At 46.1% G+C, this 27,425-nt stretch overlaps 2 protein-coding genes across 8 annotated transcripts in view; one reads left to right on the forward strand and one right to left on the reverse strand.

Moving 5' to 3' along the window:
- Window positions 1-994, forward strand: part of FEZ2 (fasciculation and elongation protein zeta 2) — a 42,140-nt gene extending 41,146 nt beyond the window's left edge. For all 3 annotated transcript variants that reach the window (XR_004385501.1, XM_032881880.1, XM_032881881.1), the window contains one exon: window positions 592-994. Coding sequence is in view for 2 of the 3 variants with exons in the window: in XM_032881880.1 (XP_032737771.1) it covers window positions 592-608 (17 nt within the window). In the remaining variant the exon portion in view is untranslated. The remainder of the gene's footprint in view (window positions 1-591) is intronic.
- A 1,756-nt stretch (window positions 995-2,750) lies between these two features.
- The window catches only part of CRIM1 (cysteine rich transmembrane BMP regulator 1), a 185,926-nt gene continuing 161,251 nt past the window's right edge, over window positions 2,751-27,425 (reverse strand). For 4 of the 5 annotated variants that reach the window (XM_032881883.1, XM_032881884.1, XM_032881886.1 and 1 more), the window contains 4 exons: window positions 15,814-16,008; window positions 9,207-9,329; window positions 6,504-6,694; window positions 2,751-5,236 (listed from right to left, as the gene is read on the reverse strand). In XM_032881883.1, the coding sequence (XP_032737774.1) occupies window positions 5,060-5,236; window positions 6,504-6,694; window positions 9,207-9,329; window positions 15,814-16,008 (686 nt within the window). In that variant the 3' untranslated portion in view covers window positions 2,751-5,059. The remainder of the gene's footprint in view (window positions 5,237-6,503; window positions 6,695-9,206; window positions 9,330-15,813; window positions 16,009-27,425) is intronic. The other variant, XM_032881882.1, reaches the window with a different exon arrangement.

The following is a 27,425-nucleotide window of genomic DNA, read 5'->3' on the forward strand; positions in this document are numbered from 1 at the left end:
CGCTTTCTTGGTGGGACTTGCCCTAGTTGTCGTAACAGCAAAGACTATGGCTTAGCTGCTCAATGTTCATTTTAATGTGAAGGTGTGAAATGGAAGAAGGTAGAAAAGGGGCCTCATTGGGCCAGAGAAAGGTGGGATGGATGCTGTTTGGGCTCCTTACGGTTTTTCTCATACCAGCTGAATGACCCCGCTGAGGCTTCGATTGTACGGAAGGCTGGCAGTGTAGACAGGCTTGCTGCTCTGTGTGTGTGCAGACTTGCAACCCTTCTTTCACTTCCTGGGGAGCTGCTTGGCCGTGTTCTAAGCCTGATGGTACAGGGCTAACGTTATGGGTTCTTAATCTCTTAAGTGGTACCCTAAGTGACATGGCCTTTTGGTATCTCATTTCTGGGCAATTTTAATAAATGTGTCTTGAGAGAACTTTTCACTGTTGGCTGTAGCCTTTTCCAACCTTTTTAAAAAAGTTGCTACTGTAGATTCTTTGTTCTCATGATTAATAGTATATTTTTGTATACATATAGTGTATATACATCTTGTGTAAATATATATGAAATCTACATTTCTATTTAAAAGTTTTTGTTCTTCCTCTAGTTCTCTGCCCTACATAGGGCAGCTTTGCGACAGGAGCGGCTTTCTTTCGTGGACTACAAGCGAGGTCTCGTGTAGCGTTCTGAAAGCTGGCTACCATTCCCTTCCTGCCACTGGAAATCAGCACACTCGAACTTGGGTTTGTGATTCAGTATTACTAGATCATGCTTTCACTAATTCTTTATATTATGACCCATGAGCAGTACGGCACTGTTCTCAATTCTAGAGGTGTTTTTGTGTTAAATACTAACAGAGCTCTTCTCTCCTCCAATTTGTAGAGGAAGGGGGAGTCCTTTTGTGCATGCGCAGTTGTATTTTTCCTGAACTGACAGTACGCCCAGTTGAGTGTTTGACTTTCTAGATCTGAGCTGCACTAAAGAACTAGATTAAAGCACTGAGTGATTTATGTTGTAGCTGTTCTTCGATGGTGGCAAGAACCGACACTGATCTTTATAAGGGGACTGTCAGGATAAATATTACCTACCAGTATTATTCAGGGAGATGGACGCTGACCTGTGGGCTGTTGTTGGAAGAAGCCAAAGCGGAACGTGCGCTCCGTGGCCGCAGAGGGCCCGGGGGGTAGGGGGTGGGGGTGGGAGGGCTGACAGGGCTGATGCTGGAGGTTGCTACCGGTTTCTCCACTGTTCATGTGTTAACGATGAAGTTGCCATTCACTTTCAAAAATTTGTATTGTTGAACTCTGTATGTTTTTATGTTTTGCTTCCCATGTCTGCAAAGAAGTGTCCTTTACAGGGAGTCTGTGTTCCTTGAGGTGCTTTCATGTCTGCGCAGCCCCCCTCCCCCACTCCTGCTCTGTGTCCTTCGTGCCGGAGTGTCCACCCCATGTGCTACCCTGGGAAGCAGCTACTCATCCGCCTGGCTCTGGTCCTGAGACACTTCTCTGCCAGTTCCAGTCAAGTCATTGCCATTTAATAAATGTTGGAAAAAAGGGTAATGTATGTCAGAGAGATTTTTTTGTGTGTGTGTTTTTGTTGTATTTCTTAAGATTTTTCTTCCCTTGCAGTGCTAGATTCTCCCCTTTCCCATTCTACATGTTGTCCATCACTACGGCGTGTAAGCTGGTGAACCCGATTAGCTTCATGATGGTTAAGGAGGGGAGAGACAGACTTTTCCAGGTTGCCCCGGGTTGCTGTGGGATGAGAGAAGGCCTGCTCTTTTCCTGGGTCTTAGACATTCCCCACAGCTATGACAGCTCCCTCCCTCAGACCGCAGGAGTGTGGGAAGAGTTACAGAGGACCTGGCAAGGGGCTTTCAGGTTCCAGCTCAGCATCTGGGAGCACACAAGGCCCATCCCTATTCCTCCTTCCACTGTGTAACTGGGACACCAGGGCTGCCAAAGCAGCAGCTCAGGTTGGAGCTGGAGGCTGTCGTGGCATCTCTGTGATTTCCCGGGGCTGTGAGGGGCTTGCGCTTGTCTTGTCTTGTCAGTGGTTTGACAGAGACTGTGGGATTTACTCCCTGCCCTCAAGGTGATGAAGATGCATACTTACATAATACAATTAATAACTTCAACTAAATGCAAATTTGTGAAAATACTGCCTATACTAAGAAAAATACTACTTTAGAAGGCATAGGAGAGAAGTCCTTGAGGATAGGGTTTTTTTTGTTTGTTTGTTTTACAAGAAATTCAACAGTGTTCTGTTTATAGTTCATTTTTAAGTTGTTGCTTCTGGGGTCTATAAGAAAGTATTTTTTTCCTTTCAAATCCCAGTCACCTGATAATGAGATTTCTCTGATTTTGCTTGATAAATTTGCCTCTTCAGTGGTGAAGCGCCAGCGTTTCCCACCTTGGCCCTTCTCGTCTGCATGATGAATGGATTTTGATACCAGTGAGGAGAGGCTGAGCAGGTTTCTGGTTTGTCACTGAGGACAGGTAGGTTTTGAGTCTAAGAGCAGCACTGAAGTGCCATCTATCCCGAGACAGGATTTTTTACAAGGATTTGCAGGGCAAGGCCTGCCCTCTAAGAGCAGCCCCGGAGCTGCAGGGTCGTTGTCAGATGGATAACCTTAACACACAAGGACTGCTGGTCCTTTCTGTGATTGAGATTCAAAGTGTTGATTTGTTGCCAAGAACCCAGCTGCAAATAATTCCCTCATGGCTCATGGTTTGAGGAAAACAAAATAAACCGTAGGACCCCCAGTGCACTCCAAGTGCCATATATCTATTTTATTCTTCAGGAAATTATATTTGTTTTTCTTTTACAAGAGCACAACAGGAACCAAAGTAAAAGAGTAATAGATACAGCACTCAGGATAAATCATATCTTTAAAATAATAATAAAAAAATTTACACCTCATCCTATATCCTGTTAGTATTTTCATAATATGGCCATGATTGAAAAAACAAAAAGCAAGCATTTACAATTCTTTGATAGAGATTTTTTATGCCAGGAATGGATTAATTGTCGACAAAATTTTATACTAATCAGGCTGATGTAAATCTATTTTGGTAACATCGTATCATTAACAAATTTATTTTGGAAATAGATAAAAATATTGCCCCTTGATAATAAATCTTTTTTTTTCCTTTGATGCAAACAGCTAGAACACCTTTTTCTTTTCCTTTTGATATTCTAAGACAAAAAAAAATGGTTAATCTTCAGATTAATAAATTAGGTCATTATAATAATAAATTAATTTTTTTTTAAAGTTCAGCAACCTCTGTCCAAGTATTTACAACAATACTTGAAAGTTCCTTTACAAAACAGAACACATTTTCTTTTCACATTAAGCATACTGGGTATCTGTGTCTTTCACAACAAGCATTTTAAAAAGAAAAATCAATGCACAAATGGGTAATTAGTATAAAAGTGCTAAGAGCTGTTTGAAAAGTTAACACTATAGTATACAGTCAGTTCTATTTGAGGCAAACTACAACAAACTTCCAGCTTATTACGGACAATATTCCAGTAGTTGTTTCAAACAGTTGTTTGAAGAAAAAAAAAAAATCCAGGAGCTGATTAGTGACGCAGATAAACTGCCATCAGTGTTTCTGGCCGTGAGCAAACTGAAAACCAACAGAAAGCATATCCGAATGAGGAAGATTTTAGTAAAGGAATACCGTCTCCATAGCACGTGTGATGCTGACTGCAAAAGGCGTGTGCGTACACACACTCACACTCACACACACTCACCACACACATCTTTCTTCCCAATTAAACTGCAGGTAGAATGAGATTTTGTGTTCATAAAAATTTGTAGGTGATCAAAAGCATTGATATGGAATGCCTGTTTGTCTTTGTTCTGGTTAAAATCTCATAAAAATACATTCAACAGGAAAACATAAATTGTATGTGTATAAATATATACGCATATATATATTATATACACACGCACACAAATACTTTTGTTTTTTTGAAGCATAAGATAGTTACATAAATATTCCTATAATTGCTAAAGTTTAAGGAGGCATTTTTTTTTTTTGAGCTTCAACAAAGGTGCTTGAATAATACACAATTAAAATGAAGTAGTTTCTATTTTGTAGAATCAGTATATAATAAGGAAAACAAAAATCCCCAAACAGTCCTTTTTAAAAAAAGTTTCTTCTTAAGCTAGAGCTTCAACAAAAACTATGAACACCCAACAAGAGAACAAAGCCACGACAGACAATGAAGTACAGCCCCTGGAAATACCTGGTGTCCTTCGCCCTCTCCCTCCTTCCTGCCACACTGTGGTAAGAAAAGCTCCAGTGCTCACATCAAGAAATGACCTAGGTCTTGTTCACTCGCTGACTCTGCTAGGAACTGGCTGATTGCTTGCAAGAAAACAAAAGCAGCAAAAAGTTTAACTATCTCTGTAACGACCCGCATCAGAGAAACACAGCAGCGCATTTCTCCTGCTTCCTCACTGCCCACCGCAGCGTGACTGTATAGAAAAGAAACTCATGGCTTTAGCCCGGGGATGGCTAGCGACAGGTGCTGGTGTGCTCGTCTGCAGTCCTAAGGTGACCGTGGCAGCTGGATCACAAGGCCTTTGTTTCCCGCTCACTCGGCCCGAGCTTTGAAGCAACCAGTGCAGTCTTCAGAGCAACAGGCAAAAAAAGCTCCTCTGGGCCACTCAATTGCTTTTATTTTAACTGGATTTCTCCCCCCACCCCCGAGCTCAGCTGACCAATCTGCCTTCCTACCACCACCCTCCCAACCCATCTCCCCCACTGAACTCACTGTCCCCGCCCCCAAATATCTCTACAGCTATATTACAAGCAAATATATCTTAGCAACTTTGAAAACTTTGGTTCTAAGAAAACGCTTGGTCAGTTATCTTGAGGAAAGTGGGAATGCTTTGTTCTGCACACTGCTGTAGACAGAGCCCATCCCGGGGAGTTCTCAGCGCTGTACATCAAGTCACAATCCGAAACGATCCACTAAGCAAGTGCACGAATTCTAGTTTACTCTTAAAAGCAGATTTAGTCGTTTTCTGTCTCTCAAACCCTCAGCCACGTCGCCTGCCTTCACACTGTCTGGTAGAAATTGTCCGCCTGTAGGTGGCTCTGTTTTTGCATGCTGTAGAAGCCACTGAATCTGGCGTCCGGTTCAGCGATTCTTAGCATCCTCTGCGAACTGTCCACCGGGACTCTGCTTCCTTTCTTGCAGTCCACAGACACCAGCTGATTATTTAAGGAAGAAGGCTATTTAATGAGAGGAGGGAAAACCACAAAGAATTAGCTCTTTTATGTATCCTAAGTTAACAAATGCAGTCCCAACTCAAATGAGGTGATAGCTTCGCAGGACACCGGCGGGCAGACTGGACGTGCAGTCCACACCCTGTTCCGGCGCGAGCGGTCGTTTTGTGAAGGGTCCTGCCTCACAAACTGGTCTGCAGGTGAACTGTCAATAAGTTAGGTCAAAGGGAGTGGACGAAGGAACTGAGAAAAGAGACTGGTGAGGTCACGGACTATTTTCAAATCCTTAACGTGCGGTAAGGGCTGAGGGAGGAGTGGGAGTCCCCAGCGAGCCGGCCCCGGGTCTGTAGGCAGCCGGTCCGTGCACGTTATGAGCTGGTGGTCTCTCTTCCCAGCTCTGTGTCCTGGGGACTGGGTCTTGCCCAGCCCCCGCGTCCTGACCCGCAGGTGCCCAGCGAAGGTGGTGCCCAAAGCGTATTTCTTGAAAGAAAATCGGAGGCCGGATAAGCATCTGACGGGAATTTTATATGGAAGAATTGTCTAGATGGTAAACTGGATTAGAATACTTATTCAAGCTGTTTTCGGTTCTTAAGGGTAGAGGATTTATTTTTAAAGAGAAAACCTCTATGTGAAACGCGGACTTACGGTTGGGAGTCATGACTTCCTCCCTTTAATGGAAATAAACTCCCTTGGCTTTTAAAATAGGCTTATTTGGCAACAAACACATATTCTTTCTTTCTCAGTGTGAACTAGAAATATTTTCTGTGTCTGCCTGTGCCAGTGTTATTGTAGCCTTCAGGGACTTCTGCCACCTGTCCCCGGTGCTCACCCTGGGCACATCGCCTTTTCCTTTCGAGTTCTGGACACTCGGTCTTGTGCTCTTGCCCGAGTGCTGGCACCCTCTCTCTAGGATTTCTTTCCCAATTCTAAGCTGACAGATCACTGAGAAATTCAAGTTTTAATTTCTAATACGAATAATGACTCAGGAATCAATGCAGAAGTGTATCTTTTCGGAATTGTAAATCCAGGCCCTGGGGCGTGCGGGAGGTCAGGACCTGTTAACCAGTGGGTGCTGGGTACTTCATCCAGTGTGGGCTGCAGCCCCAGGCAAGTACTCCGTAATGGATGGCTCCAGCTTGCGTGCATTTGAGGCCATGAGGACCACAAAATTTTCACGGGCTAACATAAAAGACATCAAGCAATTTAAGGAAATATAAGCATGTAAGCCCTCCCAGTTTGGTCACTCAGGAGACAGACTTTTTCAGGACAATACCTTAGTTGGTGTTCGATACCAGCAAAGCAGTGGCATCCACTGTTTCTTCTGATTGATGTACAGGAATACTATTATAACAGAGAGGATGATTACTATGGGAGCCACAACCAAGGCAATGGAGTCCAGTGAAGAATCTTTGCTTGGATGCAGCCTGTTGTTATCTCTGTAATCGGCCTGCAGGTGACCCATGTCTAGAAGAAAAACAAGTATTTATTACTTAAGCAAGAATTTTTAAGGATTACTTTAGTTACACTGCAAATGGAGATCAACGACTTGGTTTCATTTCTTCCCAATGCTTTCAGGCTAAACATGATTCAAATGTAATGATCCAAAGAGCTCTTAGGAGAGGGCAGAGCTCTTAGGGATGGATGGGAAATGGGAAATATCAGGGTGAGAAGGTTAATAACTGGGCAGGATAAAGCTGGTTCTTGCTAGCCAAGAAAATAAAATTGTTATGTAGACCTTATATAAATTGACTAAAACTAGATTACTGAAAAGTGTCTGATTAACATTAACCTATATGGTCTTCTGTAAGATTTGGAAGCAGAAACATTAGCTTTTTAGCTCCCTGCTTACCAGCAAATAGGAGACTAGGACAAAGTACCTTCTTAGATTCACCTGAGTAACAGCCAAGACTAACTACTAATGTAATAGTAAAAACTAAGCCAGAATCAAGAGTTTGGTCTTTTGGTTAATATTCCAGTTCACTGAGCTTTAAGCAAAAATGCCTCCCTTTTCATAAACTTACTGAAAACTCACTAGGCCTATTAGATTATTTTCCTGCCTTAGTTAATATACTGCACAGGGGACAAGATTTAATTTTATTCTTATGAATGCACATATTTATGTTCCTTTAAATCATCATTCTTGCCATAAATATTGCAGAGATCACAAAGTTAACTCTATACCAATCAGGAGGATGCCCTGCAAGTTTCCTTCCTTTTATTTTCTTTCAAATAAACTACTGTGGTCAGGTTGTCTAAATGCATCAAAGACAAGGTTAGTGAAAGATGCAGGAATTACACCATCAAAAATAATTGCTCTTAAAATGTTCTGGAAACTCAGCTCATCATAGCACAGCTCTGTGATGTTAAGACTGTGGTTTAAAAATCAGAGTTAATATTAATATGCTTATTAATCTGTTAATATGCTTCTTCCTGTGTGTGTGTGGGGGGGTGGTTTGGGGTTAATAACTGGGGATGGAAAGATGTAGTTGGTAATTCTATCCAGTGTAGATGGTAATAAACCCTCATATTTATCAGCATCAAGACAAATGCCAGAGGTTAAAAAGAACATCTTATCGATGAATTCAGGTTTTAAATACACAATGAATAAAGGAATGAAATTTTGCCTTACTGCATTCCAAATGATAACAGCAAATGGTTTTGGGAATATATATTATACAAGAAAATTGAAAAGTAAATTAGGGAAAACTTAGTGAAAGGAAAAGGAAGCTTCAGTTCAAGTCTATTTACAAAATTCAGTCCAGTGCTTAAGTTCTGTTTTGTTGCAAAAAGCAGGCCATAACATTGAGCTTTGGGCTTACTAGCAGCCAAAGCACAAGTGGAAACATGTATCATGAACAAGATTATAGTGTCTTCAACATTAAGAAAAAAATCTTGCTCAGGAGAAGTATAAATTTGCCTGCTAGTGACACATGAGGAAATGATCTCCTAAGGGACTCTGTAACGGAGATGCTCCGTAAGCATAAGCTGAGTGAGCACAGGTCCTCAATACATCGCAGTAAATAAGGCTGTTCTTACGACCAAAGCCCAGCATTTACAACTGTGTGTGGCACAGAGCAGGCACTAATGTTTATTGACTGAATGAATGTAAACGTAATGATAAAGCACAATTCAGTCCCAGCAATTCTGCAAGTAGCTAAAACACTGAGTCCAGGAGTTTGGCTCTGGTTATCTGGCTTGAGCTAAAGCAGCACAGCCTGCAGAATACCCAGAGTAACAACAGACCACTAATCTCTCGTGCAATGGACACCGCTTCTCCCAAAAGATAGGATATAGAAATGGACTAGCAGTGATTTTGAGAATGTCCTTGGAGTAGACAGGAGGCTGTGCTGAGTCATGGCTAAGAGCAGGTTTATACTCTTGATCAAGAGGTCTACTTTAAAGAGAGGGCAATATTGACAGGAACCCTGCCTTGCCTTATCATGTAACTAATGAGAGACGGAATAACGTGCTTGTTATACACAACTGAAAGGGCAGAGCTTGGGGGGAAAAAAGCATGAAATAAAGCTGCTGAGTGGAAAAATCAGCACATGTAATAAACTGAACTCTGATGGAATAAGAACAATCTAGAAGCAGAGGGTAACCTAATGCACAAATGCTTACTCCAGAGTCCACAGGGACTGAATAATTTGTCATTCCTCTGCTTACATATGTACAAATATGAGAGCTGTCTTAGAAATTCCAGATACCAGGCTCTTAGGACAAGGAACATCTTTCTTTCCATCATCACTAAGTCTCTTGAGCATGTGAAGCCAGAAGGAGGCATTATACCCAGTTACCTGCAGACTTACTGTACTATTTTGGGTTAAATATGTTATAGCCAAGCGGGTCTTCTCTGGAGTCATTTTTTGAATTTACTTTGGCTTGCCATTTAACAAGATACCCAAAGGAAGTTAAAGAAAAAAAAAAGTAGACCATATGTAAGATTACAGAGATCTCAGTTGACTTGGGCACTCACCTCTGGGGAGATGGATGATGTCATTTTCACTGGGTGTAGGCCACAAGGGGACCTCCAGGTCAATCTCTCCACGGTGATTTGTTTTCTCAATGGGTATATTGGTTGGTTCTGGGACATACATCTCTAAAAGAAAGGGACATTTTTCGTAAGAGATGATGGAGGAGCTACTTACTGTTGACTTCTGTTTCCTCAATCCAAATGGATGGTACAGTCAACTCAGTACAGTATGCCCTGGGAAATGAAAGACCCGGTTTCTGCATTTATATCTTTACTTCTAGAGGTAAACGTAAAGACAAATAGTTTCCCTTTGCAGGCACGGGAAACAGGTCTTTTAACCATGTAAAAAAGGAAAAGAAAGTTTTCTTCCCCACCAGGTCAGAACTCGGCTTTTTCATGTTAAATGGTGTTGGCCCTAGAGTTTGTGCAAGCTGACAGGGACTGGCTGAAGTGGAAGGGATTGCTTTAACATCAGCTAAATACTATACCTTAATAACAGTTTCTTTCTCATCCATGAATGTCGAATCATTTATGTAAAATATGTCATAAGGAGTGAAAAAGTAAAAGCATCTTTCACTCTTTGTGTATTTCTTGGCCAGTTCCCCGCCAGTCACTTCCCCTCGATGGGAACAGACTGTAGGCAGACCTCACAGGGTGTGGCCCGGCTCGAGGATGAAACTTCTGCTTTGTCACCAGTGGAACCGTGTGGACTAGAAGATGATCTCTAAGAAATAGAGTTCCATTATCTAACCCGATCGTGTGGGCACTCTGATCTACAAGATAACTGCAACGTGAACATGAAATAAGACCATCTAAGAAGAACAATATTCTTAATCCCAAATATCAGGGTTTTTTTCTTTTTAAAGCTAAGTTTAAAAAGGGACCAGTTTAAAAAGTTCAGAGCTTTCTTTGGCTCCTAACAAATATATTTATATATTCCTTCTTCCTCTGGTTAACATTTTAAAGAAAATTCTTGAGAACCCCTATTTTCAAAAGTTGACACAAAAGTCTGCATTAACCATATAGCTCCTTTTAGCCAGATCCTGCCATATTATTAAACTCACTTTTATAAGGTTACTCAACGTTGGTAATACTAAATATTCACTAGTAGCCCAACTGAGACCAAAATAAAATACATAAAGTACAAGTTAGAGAAGTTTTAGAGAAATAGAACCAACAATCCTCTGCTTCCAGTGACTGCTGTCTATCCCATAGCTACCTGCCCTTCAAGAAGTAAATGGTAAGATGAGGTACAGAGAAGGGGAAAATGACAGGGAAGAGAGTATTTGCTCTGCTTCCGCTGTGTGTTAATGGAGTGCCTGCCAGGGAAGAAAGGGTAAATGGATTGCCCAAGATGACGCATCCAGGAACCAGCAGAGCTGGGATTCAAATCCAGTTCTGTGACGCCACTGCTCGGGTCTTCTGGTGCCCCAAGAATAAAGTTATTTTGGCCTTTGTCCCCGAGTCTTCTGCTTTCTTTCTTAAATATGGCTGACCTTGAACAACACGGGTCTGAACTGTGTGGGTCTAGTTACAGGTGCACTTTATCAGTACAGTACTGTAATTTTTTCTTTCCTTACGATTTTTTTTTACTATTCTCTTTTCTCTAGCTTATTCTGTTATAAGAATGGAGTATATAACACATAGAACTACAGAGTATGTGTTAATCGACTCTTTATGATGCTGGTAAGGCTCCTGGTTAACAGCAGGCTATTAGTAGTTAAGTTTTTGGGGAGCCAGAGGTTATGCAGAGATTTTCAAGTGCTCAGGGTTTGGCACCTCAGACATGGCAAGGCCTAGATACTTAAGAGTTTCAGAAGGATACCTGAAAACTCTAGAATTAAAGAGAATTTACTGACAGTGCAGTATTATTTACAGGAGTAACCAGTGAGTCTCAACTTCTCTGTCCTCTCTGAATCACCCGAAGAGCTTATAAAATGTGCTGATTCTCACGGGTCATGACTCCATAGATCTACGGTGGGTGATTCTGGGGTGGGTGGGTAAGCCTGGCATTTAGTTTCCCCACTGACAAACCCTGATTCCGTGACAGGAATTTCCTGAAGAGTCTGGAAAGAAAAGTGACCTTGACATTTAGGTGACATCTTTCCATGCCATAGCACCTCTGAGTACCTCCTCTGTGGGTCCAGGCAGCACTGACCTTTCCCGTCACAACAGCCACTCCGCCCCCACCCCCCCCAAACAACTGGCGTCAGGGAGCTCAGCAGAAAGGCCAAAGTGAGATCTACTCCAGCCACAACCTGGCAGTGTCGATGGCTAAGCAGTCAAAGCCCCGCGGAGGGCTGGCTGGGATCGGTTCCGCTTCACCTCAGGGTTTTCCGGGATGAGAGCAGCAGAGAAGCAGGCTTGAAATCCTCGTACCGCCTATCCGCACACATGCAGATTGCAAGGGAAACCCCACAAACAGCAGAATGCACAGGTGAGTCCTCCCATAGGTGCTTAGGAAGGTTCAGCTTGGTAGCAGTGGGAAAGGTAGAAGAGTGTGCCCTGGATCGGGGAGGAGGTCCCACATGATTAATTATATCAGCCCTGTCCACAAATACTTCCTGTGTGCTCCGCTGGTCCACATTTTGGGGAGGCAGCCCGGAGTAAGACCAGTCTTGCCCTCGGCCTCTCACTGCTGGGCAGCTCACAGCCTCCCCTTGGTACTGGTCTGCTCCCCTCACCTCTGTGTGGCTTGGATTAAAGTCGACCCATGCCTTCTTCTTCGTCACAAAACACTCAGAGCTTTAGCGTGGAGCCCTCATGGCCAAGGGGAAAGGGTCATTTCCCTTTAATGTGAACTTACAAGGGATGCTGTCTCTTTTTTGGCCAAAAAACAACTTGGACAAACAAAAAAGCTTCTCTACTTCCCTGCCTAGACAGGGCTTCGATGGCCAAGGCCTGCGTCTGACCCGTACTCTCGCATACAGCCCTTCTGGCACTTACTGTCAGAGCCCTGACAGCTGCTGGCACTGCAGACACAAACCCACAGCTGGCCAGGCCATGTGGATCACGGGCACGTGGTTACCATGAAGACCCACAACTGTGGTCAAATATGTTCTGAACTTCAGAGGAACCCAAGGCCACTTACTGGGGATATACTTTACTTTCAGAGATACCTGGCCAGTTTTAAGAGCCACCTTCCTTAAGATGTTGTTTCCTGGAATAAGGGGCAGGATGCTTGGGGCTCATAAGCCGAGGCATCATTTCTTGGGAGATGGAACCTGCAGTCAACTGAGGACCAGAAAGAACTCCCAGGTCTGCCAACTGCTGGCATGACTTCAGATAATTCACTTAACTTCCCTGAGCCTTGGTTTCTTCTGTAGGACGGTACAAGCCCTGACCGGCTCACAGGTTTTGTCCTCATATCCTAAGACAGCAGAGGGGGGAAGTGCTTTGTAAAGGGTGAGGCTACCCAGATCTCTAGTCGATATGTGCAGAGGGCATCGCGAGGTAGCAGGAGCTACCCATATGAGGAATGGAAGCCTGGTACTTCGGTGAAGATCCCGGACTAAGATGACACAGTGAGCCAGTGAGAGAGCAGGATGGGAATCCAACTTCCGGAAGGATGCACTTAATCAAATGCAAGGTGGCAAAGCTAGACTGACTGCAAAGTTTGAAGTTTGCTTAGAGAGAAGATGGAGAAGTGATTCATCAATAGTACATCAGGTGTAGAAAGGGGAGTTACGGAAATTAAATTTCAATCCAACAGTAAACCCTGAGAAGTTACTGGAGAAATCTCTCATAATGAACAAGGATGTTACATGTGCACTCTCTCCTTTCTTAAAGTCTCAAACCAAGGAGAGTGCATCTCACAGCAATGTCGCCTGGATGTGGGGCCTTGTTGTCACACACTTGGGATGTCTGAGATGTGAGTTATGGCTGTGTTGGCCTCTCATCTCCCCCTGCTTTAGTCCCTCCCACACATCACCTATTAATTCTCCCAAAGCACCTTTCTGACCACATCATTCACCTGCTCAAAAATCAGCCTCCCCACTCCACACAAAGGATGGTGTCTACACTATTCATTTCACTCCAATAAAGGGGACTCACCTGTCCTGCAAGGTCCACCTCGAATGCTGGCGAAGCCTGCAAGGCCATGCCCCTAACAGCAGTGTCACTTGTGAACCGTGTAACAGGGCTGATAACCAGTGTCTCCAATCCACCCTCCTCTCCTCTTTTGAAACCACTTTCATTCGACTTAGCCTCCACCCCTGTGCCAAAATGGCTCTGGTCAGGGCAATTAGGACAATGTTAAATGATAGTGGTCAGTCTCTGCGTCTCCTGTGAGGCCCTAACCGCGCCCCTGCCCCCAGGTGCCCCCGGCTTCCAGGTCCCAGCGCTCAGGCTCCCGCTGCGCCTCCTCTTCCCCATGCCTGGTCCTCCTCGCCTGCCCAGTATCCCAAGGCTGGAGGGTATCTGGGCTCAGTCCTGGTGGCCCTCCTCCACCACACTCACTCCCTGGGGGATCTCATCATCCAGTCCCAAAGCATACAAACCACTTGAGGCTGGCCACTTTCTAACGGACCGATGCACTCCCCGTCACCCCTGCACTCCGGACTGCACACGGACCGTCCGCTCGCTCTCTCACCTGGACGGACAGTGGCGGCCTCTCAGTAACACCGCCTGAAACTGGCTCGTCTCACCGCCGTCAGTCCGCGCCGCAGCCCACACCCATTCCAGCCATCTGCGGCTTCTCTTTTCTCTCGCCTCACTTCTCAAATCTGACGGAGTCTCCCCTCACAACAGAATCCCAGCCCGACCGCTTCTCCCACCTCCAGAGCCACGACTGGCTCCCGGCCGCGTTACTGGGGAGCCTCCAGTTGCTCTTGGCTTCCACTCTGGCCTTCCACGACCCCAGCCCCACGGTCTGTGCTCCACCCAGCACGGGAGGCAGCCCCTGAAAGGGGAAGTCGCACAGCTTCCCTCCTTTGCTTAAGACTCACCCCTCTCTCCCCCGCTCTGTAAAATCCTGCCACCACGGAGAGGCCGTCCCCTTCAGCTCCCGGCAGCCTCTGCTTGCCTGACCCTCCTGCTCCGGGGCCCAACCACACAGGCCTCCCGGCTGTCCTTCGACATGCACAGTGCAATCCCAGCCCAGGGCTCTGCCCCGCCTACACCCAGAGGGGTCTCCCTCTGCCCTGGGAGTCCTCCATTCTTCTGGGTCTCCCGAATGTCACCTGTTCAGACGAAACCACCTGTCCCTTCTCCTTTGCCCCCTGACCGGCTACGCTCTGCTGTTTTCTGCCTGTCCCTCCCCAGGAAAGTGTAAGCTCCGTGTGGACGGGGTTTGCTGAATTCTCTGCGGTCCCTCAGACAGGCAGGAGCCCAGGGGGCATGAAGGGAATCGATGCTGAACATACAAGATCAAGTCTCGGCATTTGTACCTCAGAAGCGTCTTCGTGGGAAGACGGGGACGGAACCTGTGAGACACCGGTGGTGTGGAGCAGACAAACCAGCTCCCGGGAGACATACACGTTCGTCCTCGCTCTGCTTTGTGTGACCCTCAAGGATTTTCTTTTCTGCCAGGTACAGAGTGAGGAACCAGCAGTACAAACCTGCCTCTCCATCTACACCATCTACAGCATCTACACATACACGAGGCCCACGAGACAAGCAGGATCAGCACCCAAGGGAAGGCTCTGGAACGGGCTTAGCCTCCTGAGCGGGCAGACTCTCCCAGCCTTCAGTTGGGGTAGTCTACATGACCCCTGAACAAAAGGTGAATGAGTGCAGACAGTGCAACTCTCGGAGCTTAACTGTCCCATTTACTAGCAGACTCCTAGCTCCCTGCACCGCACAGAACCAGATTCTCTAAGATGATGCAGCAAGGAAACACAGAAACCAAGGTGAAGATGGAAAGGATCCCCGACTCCCTCTAAGAGTGCAGGCGCCCTGCGGTCTGGACGGCAGGGGGAGTCTGTGTGTGTAGGGCCGGGGGTCGGAATGCCGCCAGCAGCCTGTGCTGCTGAGGGCTAGGACTAGGGCGTGAGACCTAGATGTGGAAGGAAAAAGGCCTGGGGGGATCTGGGTAGCTGTGGGGGCTGAGGTTTAAGACCTGCAGGTGGGCTGCTGAGCAGACGTGAAGGGTGGACGTGGGGCACCCCATGGGGTTCCACGGCTGCCGGCTGGGGTCTCCGCGGGCAGAGACGGGAGCTGGGCAGAGGGCTCGGAGCAGGTGGCCCGGGATAGGCTGGCTACTGCTGGGATTGAAGAACTGAACAGAGTGATCAGGGCTGACCCTTTACACGCAGCTCTTCCGCTCGGCTTCGGATGTATTTCCCCCTGCGATGGCTGTGAAGCGATTCCCGACTGCGTCTGCCCTCGGGCCGTGTTCGCCAGGCTGGTCCAGCGCGCACTGACACATGCCACCCAGACAGGATGGGTGTCCTTAAGAGTCTGTTATGGCCCTGAAGCTGTGCTGCCACTAGTGTTTAGAGACTGCAAATGGGAAGGACCAGAGCAGTTCTAGCAGGAAACCTTGACCAGGCACTCACCCTGACGTCACTCTTGAGCTACCCCCACCCCGGCCCCCTGTCTTCGCGCGGGGACGCCTCGGTCGGGCCCTCGTGAGGTCAGCGCCACGGCCTGGGAACGCCGGCTGAGATACCTGGGCACATCGGGCAGCAGCTTCCTTCCACGTTGATGGGCTCGACGCAGGGCAGAGGGGGGCAGCTGACGGTGGAGCAGAGGGTCTGGCCCTGCAGGCAGTAGCAGTGCGTGCAGCTGTCAATATCCCAGCGCTCCTCGTCCGCGTAGGCCTTCCCACTGAAGTGGCACACCGCCTTCTTCGGAATCGTGTCTTCTAGGGAAAAGAACAGCACAGGATGGAGTCGTGTGATGGGACCGAGCACAGTGTCTCGGGAACCTCGAGACAGAAAGGGGAGCAGCTCTGTACAGACAGGATGCGCTGCAGGACTTCGGGATCTGGGGAGACGTCTGCATCCTGAGGTCCCCATGGCCATTTTCCCCAGCTTGGGACAAGCTTGGGCGCTCACCCTGTGGCCACTGGAGACCAACACAGGGCAGTGACAGCTATGGCCAGGTGGGAATGGGACCCACTGGGCAAGGGTCCCTGTATCGTCACTGCAGAAAATCAAATTCAATCACACTGGTGGCTGGACGCACTACATGAAAAAACCCCAAATACAAACAGAGACACGTTCAGAGGTTTTACGTGGAAGGAGATAAAGAAGTCCAGCTGAGTATATTTATGGAGACGTTTCCTGAAATTCCTACTTTCAGTTAATGTTTTCGTAAATGATTCAGCAGAATGCTAAGGAATGACCATGGTGCGTCACCGGGAACGAGGGGGTATCAGTGGGGGCACCAGGGCCGCACAACCACTTCATTCTTCAGGGATGCTGGATGTATTTCCCTTTTGTCAACAAAGGCATTTCTGCTGTAGAAACCACCTCATTTTAGTTTGGTCCATTTTTCCAGCAGACCATGGTTTTTGATAACTATATTTCTATTTTTTAAGATTTTATTTCAGAGAGAGACCGAGAGAGTGAGTTGGGGGAGGGAGAGAGAGAGACTCTGAAGCAGATTTTGTCCTGAGCGCGGAGCCTGACATTAAGTGGGGTTCGGTCTTAGATAGTGAGATCATGACCTGGGCCGAAACCACGAGTTGGCCTTTTAATCGACTGAGCCACTCAGGTGCCCTGACAATGTATTTTTAGGAGTTATTTCTGTGTATAAGAATTTACAGCTTAAAACCCTCTGCTCTTTCTCCTCCAGTCTCTCTTATCCTAATTTCCTCCCTCCCCCAATTTTTCTCTAGAAAGTTCCTTTCTTTTGGACTCAATGCCACCTCCTAGTTTACCTGAACTTACTTGTGACAGGTCACATTTTATAGCCAGTCCTTCTCCTCAGAGCTCAAGAACGGTGGCTCAGAGTGAGGCCTCAGTGCCCAGCAGAGATGGGGCAGACCAACGGGGAAACAGGGGCAAGCACTTCCTCATCACTGGACAGGCCAGTAACTGGATGACCCCTGCTAGCCTGGGGAAATTTTATGTTCAGATTCTAAAGGCACCTCTGCTGACCACTGGTCACTAATAATTAAAAAACTACAAAGGAATCTGGAAGGAAAGTTCCTTAGAAAAGGAATATTAGTGGTTCAGGGTTCTTTCCATCTGGAAGGCTCCTGGGAGGCTCTAACGGAGGCAGTGTTTATTGCCCACAGAGGATGGAGCCCAGGATGCCTGTGGGAGCAAGGAGAAATGCGTGGGCATCACGTGCCATGTTCTCCAAGCAACGCCCACTTGCAGCTACATGCTTCAAGTTGGCTAGAAGCTGCTGTCTGCAGAGACCCCGCTCAAAGCTTCCTACAGAGCTTTTCCAGAGGAGGCTTGCAGACATAAATGTTCTCATCTGTTTTTGGTGTCCGTGTTCTTTCCTTACCAATTACTCAAGCACATGCCCCTTACTGAATGGTGCTAAGAATGTCCTATTACTCCAGTATGTTGTATTTCCATAGCTGTGTCTCAGTCCACTGCAGAATTCTGTAAGCAGGTGTGGGAAGGAATCTATGTCAAGTGTTAGAATGCACAATCTCTCTGTTTCTCAACATTTCTTCACTGTTTCTCTCAGTACTGCTGCCTGAGTTCAACAGGGGATACTGAGTAATCACAGGAAGTTCTAGTTGTAAACAGAAATGCTTTCTCATTATCTATGAAAAAACATACTTTGCTGTCTTTCTCAATGTTCCACAGAAAGTTTTCTGGTGCACTGACAGTTAAGCTTAAAAACTTAACTGGAGGCTTTTGAACCAAACCCATGACAGAAGTTTCTGCTAGCCTAGAATCCTCACGGGAGGCAACTTCATTAAGATATCTCAAATGCACATGTCAAATGGCTCAGTAGAATCATTTAATGAACCCAATTCAAGTAATACTCTGACCTCCAGCCAACTTTACATTGAGGACATTAGATTTGCCATCAAATCTAGAGTCTGTTATGCAGAGACTTCTTTATGAAAGGAAGCATCTCTTCATAAAGCAGTATCACTTATTATATTTTACATAAACCTTGTAATAGCCCCTATGATGGACCAATATCATGGCATAAAATTTGACAAATGGATTACTGTGCAAGGACCTTAGAAAAAAGATTAAACTCCTCTCCTATCTTGTCCAGCACTTTCTGCTGTGCTTTTCCTCCCAAATATGTCTAGGCCAGTCCTCTCAGAGAAAAGGATCAAGGGAATGAACTCCAGGCATGAACTTAGGAAGGATGGGGACTTCATAAAAAGGGGGTCAAGTCAAGCCCAAGCACTGGTGTGTATTTTCTCAGGATCTAGGCAAAGACACATCTTAAGATATTTAATTAATTAATGCTACTCATATTTATGAAGCTAAAATCATCTGTGAAAAATTACATTGATATTAAGAATAATCACAATATGTTAAACATTATAAAGATGTTCGTTCATTGATTCTACAAACTCTTCTCATCAGTGGGAAGGAAGGCATGACTATGACCCTGACCCAGAGGACTGCAGAGACGTGGTGGAACAGGCTTGGGGACTAGACACCTCTCCACAGAACATCACAGCAACCACTGCTCCTGTGAATTTAACACGGAGGGCAAAGCAACTAACTGCCAGGGAACTGGGGAAGGCATGACTCCAGACTCACTGTTCTCCTTTCACTTGGAGGGATGAGCAGGAGACAAAGCAGCTGGAGGGAGGGCATTCCCAGCGGAAGACGGTGTGTCTAACAGCTTGCCACGCTGGAAGGGCAGTGAGGGTGTCAGGCTATATAATATATGTGTGTTTGTGTGTGTGCGTGTGTGTGCGCGAGCGCGCGCGTACGTGCACGCACACACACGCACCATGGCCTGAGGTGAAGCTGGGGTCAGATGGTAAGGGGCCTTGAGTAACAACAGACGTATTGAGATTCCTTCCTGTAGAGGAGAGGAGGGGCCTCAGCAGCTTTAATGGTAAAAAGAGAGCTCTGGAAAAGGGCAACATGGAGGACCAGATGGGGAAAGGACGTTGAAGATCCTGTTCATGGGGATGTGACGTGGGTCAGGTTAGAGCAGCATGGATGCAGCCAGACAGGCAAGGAGAGATCTGAGAAATTTGAGAAGCAGCTGTGAGGATATGGATACTGAGGAAGAGGACACTTGAAGGACAGCCCGTCTTACATGGGAGGCCGGGCAGAGGCAATTCCAACAGGTGAGTCATTTCACTGCTTCGCAATACATGGGGAGTTTGTGAGGCACCCGGTCAGGCCTTATCGAACTCCTCAATATTCCAGTGATTAGTGATCGATTTCTTAGTGCAGCGATCGATCCTCCCACTCTGAGGCCTCTCTGTGTGACACAACCAGGAAGCTGCCGCTAGGACAGAGCCAATTTGGGGAACAAGGTAAAAGAGGACAGATTTCAGTCACTGGGAGCTTCGGGCAGGAAAGCGGTGGAACGTGTGGGGTCAGCGGCCAGACTGGCGGAACTCTTCCTGTGACTCTACGGACTTCATACCTCACTGAGCCAATACTTATTCTAGGACTCTATTCCAAGGAAATAATCAGGAAAGGTCTAAAGTAAGCGTTTTCTGGTGGAGGTTCATCACAGTGTTATTTACAACAGCAAGAAGTTCGGGGGGAAATCTGTGTCTAACAATAAGAGAATGTTTAAATGACTGAATGGGATGACAGGAGAGAATACTGGGCAGTTATTAAAATGCATCACATATAGTACAAGCTCCATAGTACATAGTACATATAGTACAGATAGTACAAGCTCCAACACGTAAAGAGGAAAACTAAAAACTGTCTAGAAAGAAAAGAAAATGTTGATAGTAACTGTTAGAACTGGTGAGCTTTTTTCTTCACTTTTTTTTTCGTAATGAATGTCAGTTACTTTTGATAAGGAGGCAGCAATAAAATGGAAATATCACACACACACACACACACACACACACACACACACACACGAGGAGCACCTGGCCATGTGCCGTGGTGCTTTCTGAATGCTAGCAGCTCAGCTCTGGAGAATCTGAGCAGACTGTAAGAAGACTAAACCAGGGAAGAAACAGAAACACCAAAGATTAAACTCTGAGCTACAGCATAAAACAGTGTTCGTGTAATTGCTGACTCAGCAACCGCAGGAGATCATTTCTAAAATATTTATAAAAGGACATAAGAGAGTAATGACTCTGAATGACTTGGAGGTGATGGGTTGAACCAAGAACTCGGACTATATGTTTGGGGGAACTGAAGTTCCTTATTTGATTTTGTTACAAAAATAGATCTTTTTCTAAATTCAATGAAGAATTCAAAGTAAATTCAAATTCAATTCAAATTCAAGTAAGAATTCAAAGTACTTAGGCATTCAAAGTAGCCATGTGACGGCAAGAAAGACTGAGCTGCATTCTCTGGGGAGCCCCCCCAGGGAGACACTGCGCCATGCCCCACACCGTTGCTCAGAGGGTGAGCCAGATGGGTCCCACGTCCGGGGGCTTCCATGGTTCCAATAAAGCCATTCCCCTCAGAGAGTGGGCTGAAGACATGGATGGAATTTCCAGGTACTTCAACAGGTTTATCTTTATTCCACTTAAACTCTGCTCATCACAGATTATCTCAGAAGCATCTTGCCTTCAAGATCATTTTCAACCAAGTTCATTCCAACTTGAGATCAGGAAGGTTTAAAAAACCAGGGGGGGCATGTTCATGGCAACATTATTTACAACAGCCCAGACATGGAAACAACCTAAGTATCCGCTGATGGACGGATGGACAAAGCAGTCATGTTTTATACGTAGGGCTGGAATATTATTCAGCCATAAAAACAACAAAAAAAAAATCCTCCCATTTGTGACAACATGGACGGACCTTGAAGGTATTAGGCTAAGTGAAACAAAGAAAGACAAACACTATACTGAAATGTGTCATCTAAACAAACACACACCAAACTCATAGAAAAAGAGATGAGAACTGTGGTTGCCTGAGGTGGGGGGGAACTGGAGGAAGGTGGTCAAAAGATACAAACTTCTAGTTACGAGATGAATAAGTAGCAGGGATGTGATGTACGACGTGATGACTGCAGCTAACACTGCTGTGGGACAGAGAGCAAGGCTGTTAAGAGAATAAATTCTAAGAGTTCTCATCACAATGAGATGGCAGATGTTAACTACACCAATGGCGGTACTCACGTCACAGTGCATGGAACTCAAACCATTATGCTCTATACCTTAAACTTACTTTTTAAAATACTATTTATTTGAGAGAGAAAGAGACAGTGAGACAGAGAGAGAATGCACGTGTGCACAAGTGCCCGAGCGGGGGTGGGGTGGGGCAGAGAGGCTGAAGCAGATTCCACACTAAGTGCAGAGCCCAACAGGGGCTTGATCTCACAACACTGAGATCATGACCTGAGCCGAAACCAAGAGCTGGGTGCTTAACTGACTGTGCCACCCAGGCACCCCTGTATGCCTTCAACGTATACAGTGATGTATGTGGATTATTTCTCAATAAAACTGTGAAAAAAAAAAAAACTGGGGAAGATGGTGGGTAGGGCACAGAGATAGATACCAGTCAACTGCTGGTTGGTAGCACTGCCTCAAAGAATGAGTTTCTCCTTGGAGATGCCAGAGAGTGGAAAGGGGACCAGTGCCTCAAAAAAGAGCTTATAAAAAGGCACTTGGTTGCAAGACTGAGGGACCTCAAGGACTGCGCAAAACTCCGAGCCGATGCTGAAGTTCACGGTGCAGAGCTCAGCGAGGCCCCGAGATCTAAGAACTGAATGACTCCAGGCAGCATTCTCACAGCGGACCTTCTTCTTCTTTTTTTTTTTTTTCCTAAAGATTTTATTTATTTATTTGACAGAGAGATCACAAGTAGGCAGAAAGGCAGGCAGAGAGAGGCAGGGGGGAAGCAGGCCCGACGTGGGGCTCGATCCCAGGACCCCAGGATCTTGAGCCAAAGGCAGAGGCTCAACCCACTGAGCTACCCAGGCACCCCCACAGCTGACCTTCTTAAAGACTGGAGCTCAGAGGAGACAAACTGCAGAGACAAGAGAAACACCAGAAGGGTCTTACAGAGGGATTTGTCAAATACTGAAGAACTGAAGAGCACCCGGTGAGCATCCGTGGGCCTAGGGAACTCAGTCCCATTCAGCCTCACGGACACCCTAAGAGAGAGGGCAGTCTATTGCTCCTCTTGGGGAGACACAGGTTTACAGAGGGGAAGGAAGCTGATGTAACCAAATCAGTATGTGGTGGAACCCACATAACCCCTTGGCTCCACCTGCCTGTAAGGCTTGAGTTCTCTAAGCTGAGCTCGACCCAGTGGCTCCCTTCCTTCCATCCCAGGAACATCCCTCTTCTTGTGGTCTCCAATGTGCCAAGGCCTCTCTGGAAAGTACACAACACCCTCAGGGGAGGGTCAAGCCGGTTCCAACATGCTGCTGTTGGGGGAGGGGCACGTTAGCTACAGGTGTAATACGTCAGGACCGGCAGGCCTGGGATGTGGCCTTCAATCCCTGAGGAGATCTGTTTCAGAGACAGTGACAGAGCAGTGCTTCAGACCATTGCTTAGAGGGAGTTTTTTCTACGGTATCTTCACCTCTGATCAGTTTGAACTTCCATATCAATACGCTTCATAATGATCAAGTTGTGCTTCTTCAAAGGTGCTTTAAAACAAAGCCACACGTAAGACTACTGAGCTTTCATGTGAAATAAATGGAGGATTTTTGGTTTTTGGAAAGTCCGAACCCTTTCCAGAGTGGCTGTAATGTGGCCCAGATTCATCCATCAGAGTTTGGTTAATGAGGCTTTACAAAAATATTTTTGCTTTTGACTAAATTTTACCTGAAAGGCAAAGATCTAAACAGAGGCCTGAAACCATGGAGTTTCAGAAGACTCGGGAACATCCAACTAAAAGCGGTCTTTGTGGTTTATATCCGGATGTAGAGTGGGCTGGGCTGCTTGACTGTTCTATTTATCACTCCAACTGGTTTGTTTACACTGACAATGACATTATTTTTATTCGTTGATACCCAGTAACAGGAACTCCCACTTGCTGTACCGGCCAGTGTGCTAAATGAGTTACAGGAATCCGTTCTAGTCGATCTTCACAGCCCAGTGGGACAGGGTATTACCCCCGTTCCACAGGGAACGGAGGCAGGGGGAGAGTACGTGACTTGCCCAAGATGCAAAGTTAGGAAGTGGCAAGGCCAGGATGGGAACCAATGTGGGTTGGCTCCACAGTCCCCACATACCTTCTGTCCGTCTGTACCCAGCAGGGTAACCTCAGGGAGGGCCACTTCCTGGTGCCACACAAATGAACATGGTGATTACCCACGAACTCTAAAAAAAATGGGCCTTAAGAATTCCTGCCCCTTGCATGCACTGGGGCTTCAGGTTTTCATCTTCAAAGGTAATTTACCCTTCAACTGACTGAAACATACGTCTGGCACAGTCCTATGAAGGAACACAGATAATGAAGTTGTTATTGAGGACTCACGGTCTTTCTGAGGCAAATCTCTCTTTAACATCTTTTGGAAGAAGAGGATTAGAGGAGAATGTTCCAAGAAAAACATGAGGTAGGACACTAACATAATGAGGTTTATTTTTAGGACAAACACATCAGGAGTTATATATCCAAACAAATGTGATCCCCTTCTTCTAAGCAGTCACTATAGAGGGCTATAAATGTATTCCAACGAAACTGCCCTTGCTTCACATGGCTTTGGAATTTTCCTTTTGCAGAGGCATCCAGAGCCAAATTTTGACACATGCAATGAAGATAGTTACTATTTTATGGCCACTCCTTGGTTTAGATCAGCTTTGGTATTTGGTTTCCTCAGCTCAGGCCTCTCTCATCCATCAGACCAGGCTTGAATTGACTTTTGACCTCCTTCCGAAACCAAGTCCTGGCTGTAGGATGGATGGGACACCGTGTGTGGGGACACACTCGTGTGTGGTGGCTCCTTCCATGGGGCCATCTAACTTGGAGTGCACAGACATGCCTTGTAGTCTTTGGATTCAAATATAAGCAACATTATAAGGCTCCATGTAGGACTAGAGTTAAAGTGTGCCACGTCCTTCAGTGGTAGAATTTGGAGAACTTGGGTGTTTTTGTTTTCCTTGATTCTGGTTCATAAAGAGGCCTTGAAATGTTAATTCCTCTCAAGGTGACTTTTCAATCCTTTAAACTTTGCCCTCTTACTTCAAGAGAAGAAGTACTAAGATGCTGTTAAAGTTGAACTTTGCTTTTACTCTTGAGCTATTTTACTAATTATATACCATAAAACTAATTAACAGCTGGGGAAACCATAGACTCCACAGCTGTGGTGGTTTCTTCCTCTATAAAGATCCAATTCAGTGTTTCAGAATCACTGATGTGGTGGCTCAGGCCTTGCTCTGAATCGGCCACGGTGAGGGATGCACATCAGACCCCGAAAAGGAGGCAGCTCCAGACTTCCCCCCCTTGCCTCTGTGGAAGGATCTGAAAACGAAGATCCACACGAACCCATGCTAGAGCTGGACTCTTCAAGTGCTGCCCGGAGACAACTGTCCTGTAGAGATGCTTCAGGTTCTCACTCTGGCTGTGGTGGTCAGGAGGCCAGAGTGGTGGTGTGGGAGCCACTTCCTGGGAGGAAGGTAGGCAGCTTTTGACACACCCTCCATTCTTTCCAAGCTCCCAGGTACTACTTAGAGTCCTGAAAGGTAATCTCCTCTGGAATCCCAGAGGCCAAGAAACTAAATGCAGCTCTTATTCTCGGAGTAAGTCCCACCACAAAATAATCCACCACAGGAGCGGAGCGGGGCGCCACAGCTTGGTCCCCAACACTAGAGACACAGTGATGCCCGAGCCTGGTGAGGCCTCTGCCTCCGGGGAGAGACTCCTGGATCGGGAGGATCTCACCAGCTCTAAAGGACCCCAGGTCCAAGCAGACGTGCTGAAGGTTTTGGAAAGCTGTGCAATCTATAGGCCCTGCTAACGTTTCACTCCGATTTGGTTTCCTAATTCTGAAGCACTTACAGCAGCATTAGTGAGAGATCCCTCAGGCAGGTGTGAGAAGGTACAAGGTACACTACGGGTGATAGGGAATTCACAAAAGGGGGTGAAAAAGGTGACCAAGAATCACCAGTGAAGCAGCTGACTCTGGGAAGTGTCGGGAAAGTGCCTTTAAAAATTTTCGCTTGTAAGTTTAACACTGTGGTGATCTTTCTCTAACTGCCACAAAGGAACAAAATGCTACTATTCTATTTTATCTTCTTTTAACGGGTAAAATACTCAAATCCCTGGCCTGTGATCTCATCCTCATTTCTGTATCCCAAAGTCGGGCACATGCTGGGCACAAACTCTGTGTCTGGAGAAGAAATCGAATGTGTGTGCCTCCTGTTTGAGAAACCAGCTTTACTTCTGCTTACGTAAAGAGGGGACAAACAGAAATGGAGTCTGAGCAAATAATTTGCAGGAAACAAGAGGTGCACAGACTCACAGGCACAGATGAAGACCGATTTTCAACAGGCTGGCCCACTGTGCCTTTCCTGACTGGGGAAGAACGGAGCAGCAGAACTCGACTGAAGTCTTGCTGAATCAGATGCAGGTGGCATAAACAATTTCAATGAGGCACAGGTCTAATATCTGTTGCAAATGATTAAAGGTTTTTGGCTAAAAATACAAAAAATATTTATTGATTTAATTCAAAACCTGAGTTCCTTATAACTCCTAGCTTCTAATAAACATCTGCTGTTAATTCATTTTTATAAAAAGAGAAAACCTACTGCCAGGTAGGCCAACCTCTACCTCTGTATAATGTCTCAAACACTTTGAAAGCGGATCTGACCACCATTTTAAGACCTTTCTTGCAACTCCATTTGTGCTTTATTTTATTCTATTTCTTGGGGTGGGAATCTAGGTGTATTTTAATAAAGGCCAAAAGAACCTTTCAGGTTTCTTCAACATACTGGAAAAAATAGGTAATAAAGTCACTAGAAAAGATTATAAACTTTCCTGAGCTCCAGGAACAGAAATCTCACCAAACGTGGTAACCACAGGGACTTCTGGCTGATTTCCGGTGCGCGTAAAGAGGACAGAATTTCTCAGCGAGAGGACTTAATCCGTGCATTAACCGTCTGTTATGGGTCAAGTAAGCACTTCATGGATGGAGGTTCAGGGGAAAATTCCATTTTCAGCTTTAACGGAGGTCCCATCTCTTATAAGGCTGGCAATCCTTTATGGACATTATACAGGGAAAATACATAATGTAGTCTAAAAGGCGAGCGGGAGCAGCAAAAGATGAAGGTGGCCTAAATAAGGAAAATAACACGATTGCTTTAGGACACAAGGGAAGCCGTCTATGTGAAATAGTTCAGAATCTTGTCAAGAAAACCCTGAAGTGGAAACCACTGGACTTCTCAGAGAAGGTTCTTATTGTCACGGCCTTCGTGGGGTCAGGAGTGCCCCACCAGGGTCTGCCGGCTAATGCCAGTTCTGATTATGTGCCCTCATCAGAAACGTAGCCCTCTTGTAGGGGGCTCTTCCCCACCCCTTCAACCATTAGAGTGCAAAATTGGGCTTGGTCTCTTGGACCGAAATAAGAGGTGAAAGGCATGTGCTTGGGGTCTGTGCAAGAGACCTCTTTCAAATAAGACTGTGTGCTGGAGCCCAGGTAAGGGCGATGCCACTCTGAGGCATACTGGGATTTCTGTTTACACAGCTGGGACACGGAGGTGCAAAGAGAAAGCAGCATATGGAGTGAGCAGGACAGGGTACTTCCCAGGGTGCAGGGTAAGACCTAAACAGACTGAAATCAAACACCGTTTATTTCTGTTGCGACAACTTGAGACCCATTCCAAAGTTAGCACAGAGCACAAGCAGAGTGTTTTGTAGTCTTTTACCCTTTAAACAGCACATCCCGCTCCCTCTCCCTTCCCTTCCGCTTAAATTACTTCAGCGCTATCTGGGACCACCCAGATTGCCGTGTTGGGACCTCAGGAACCCAGAGCTCTGCAGAATGTTCAGGAAGCACACCGGGGTTCTTCCTGATGCCAGTGCCCCTGGTAGCAGATGCCACGTGCTCTGTAGGAATCATGGTGGATCACGTGCTGTAAGCTCACGGACTTCCCGAGTGGGACTAGCCTCTCAAAGTAAACAGAAACGAAAAGAGCTCCATGCTCTCTCCCAAGGCTACGTCCAGAGGCAAGAAAGGACAGGGAAGCTCTGAGGCCTGAGGGCAGGGTGCTGCCCCAACCCAGCTGCACTCCAG

Source organism: Lontra canadensis, unplaced genomic scaffold (assembly GCF_010015895.1).
Source record: "Lontra canadensis isolate GAN:19392208 unplaced genomic scaffold, GSC_riverotter_1.0 scaffold78, whole genome shotgun sequence".
Taxonomy (NCBI): Eukaryota; Metazoa; Chordata; class Mammalia; order Carnivora; family Mustelidae; genus Lontra; species Lontra canadensis.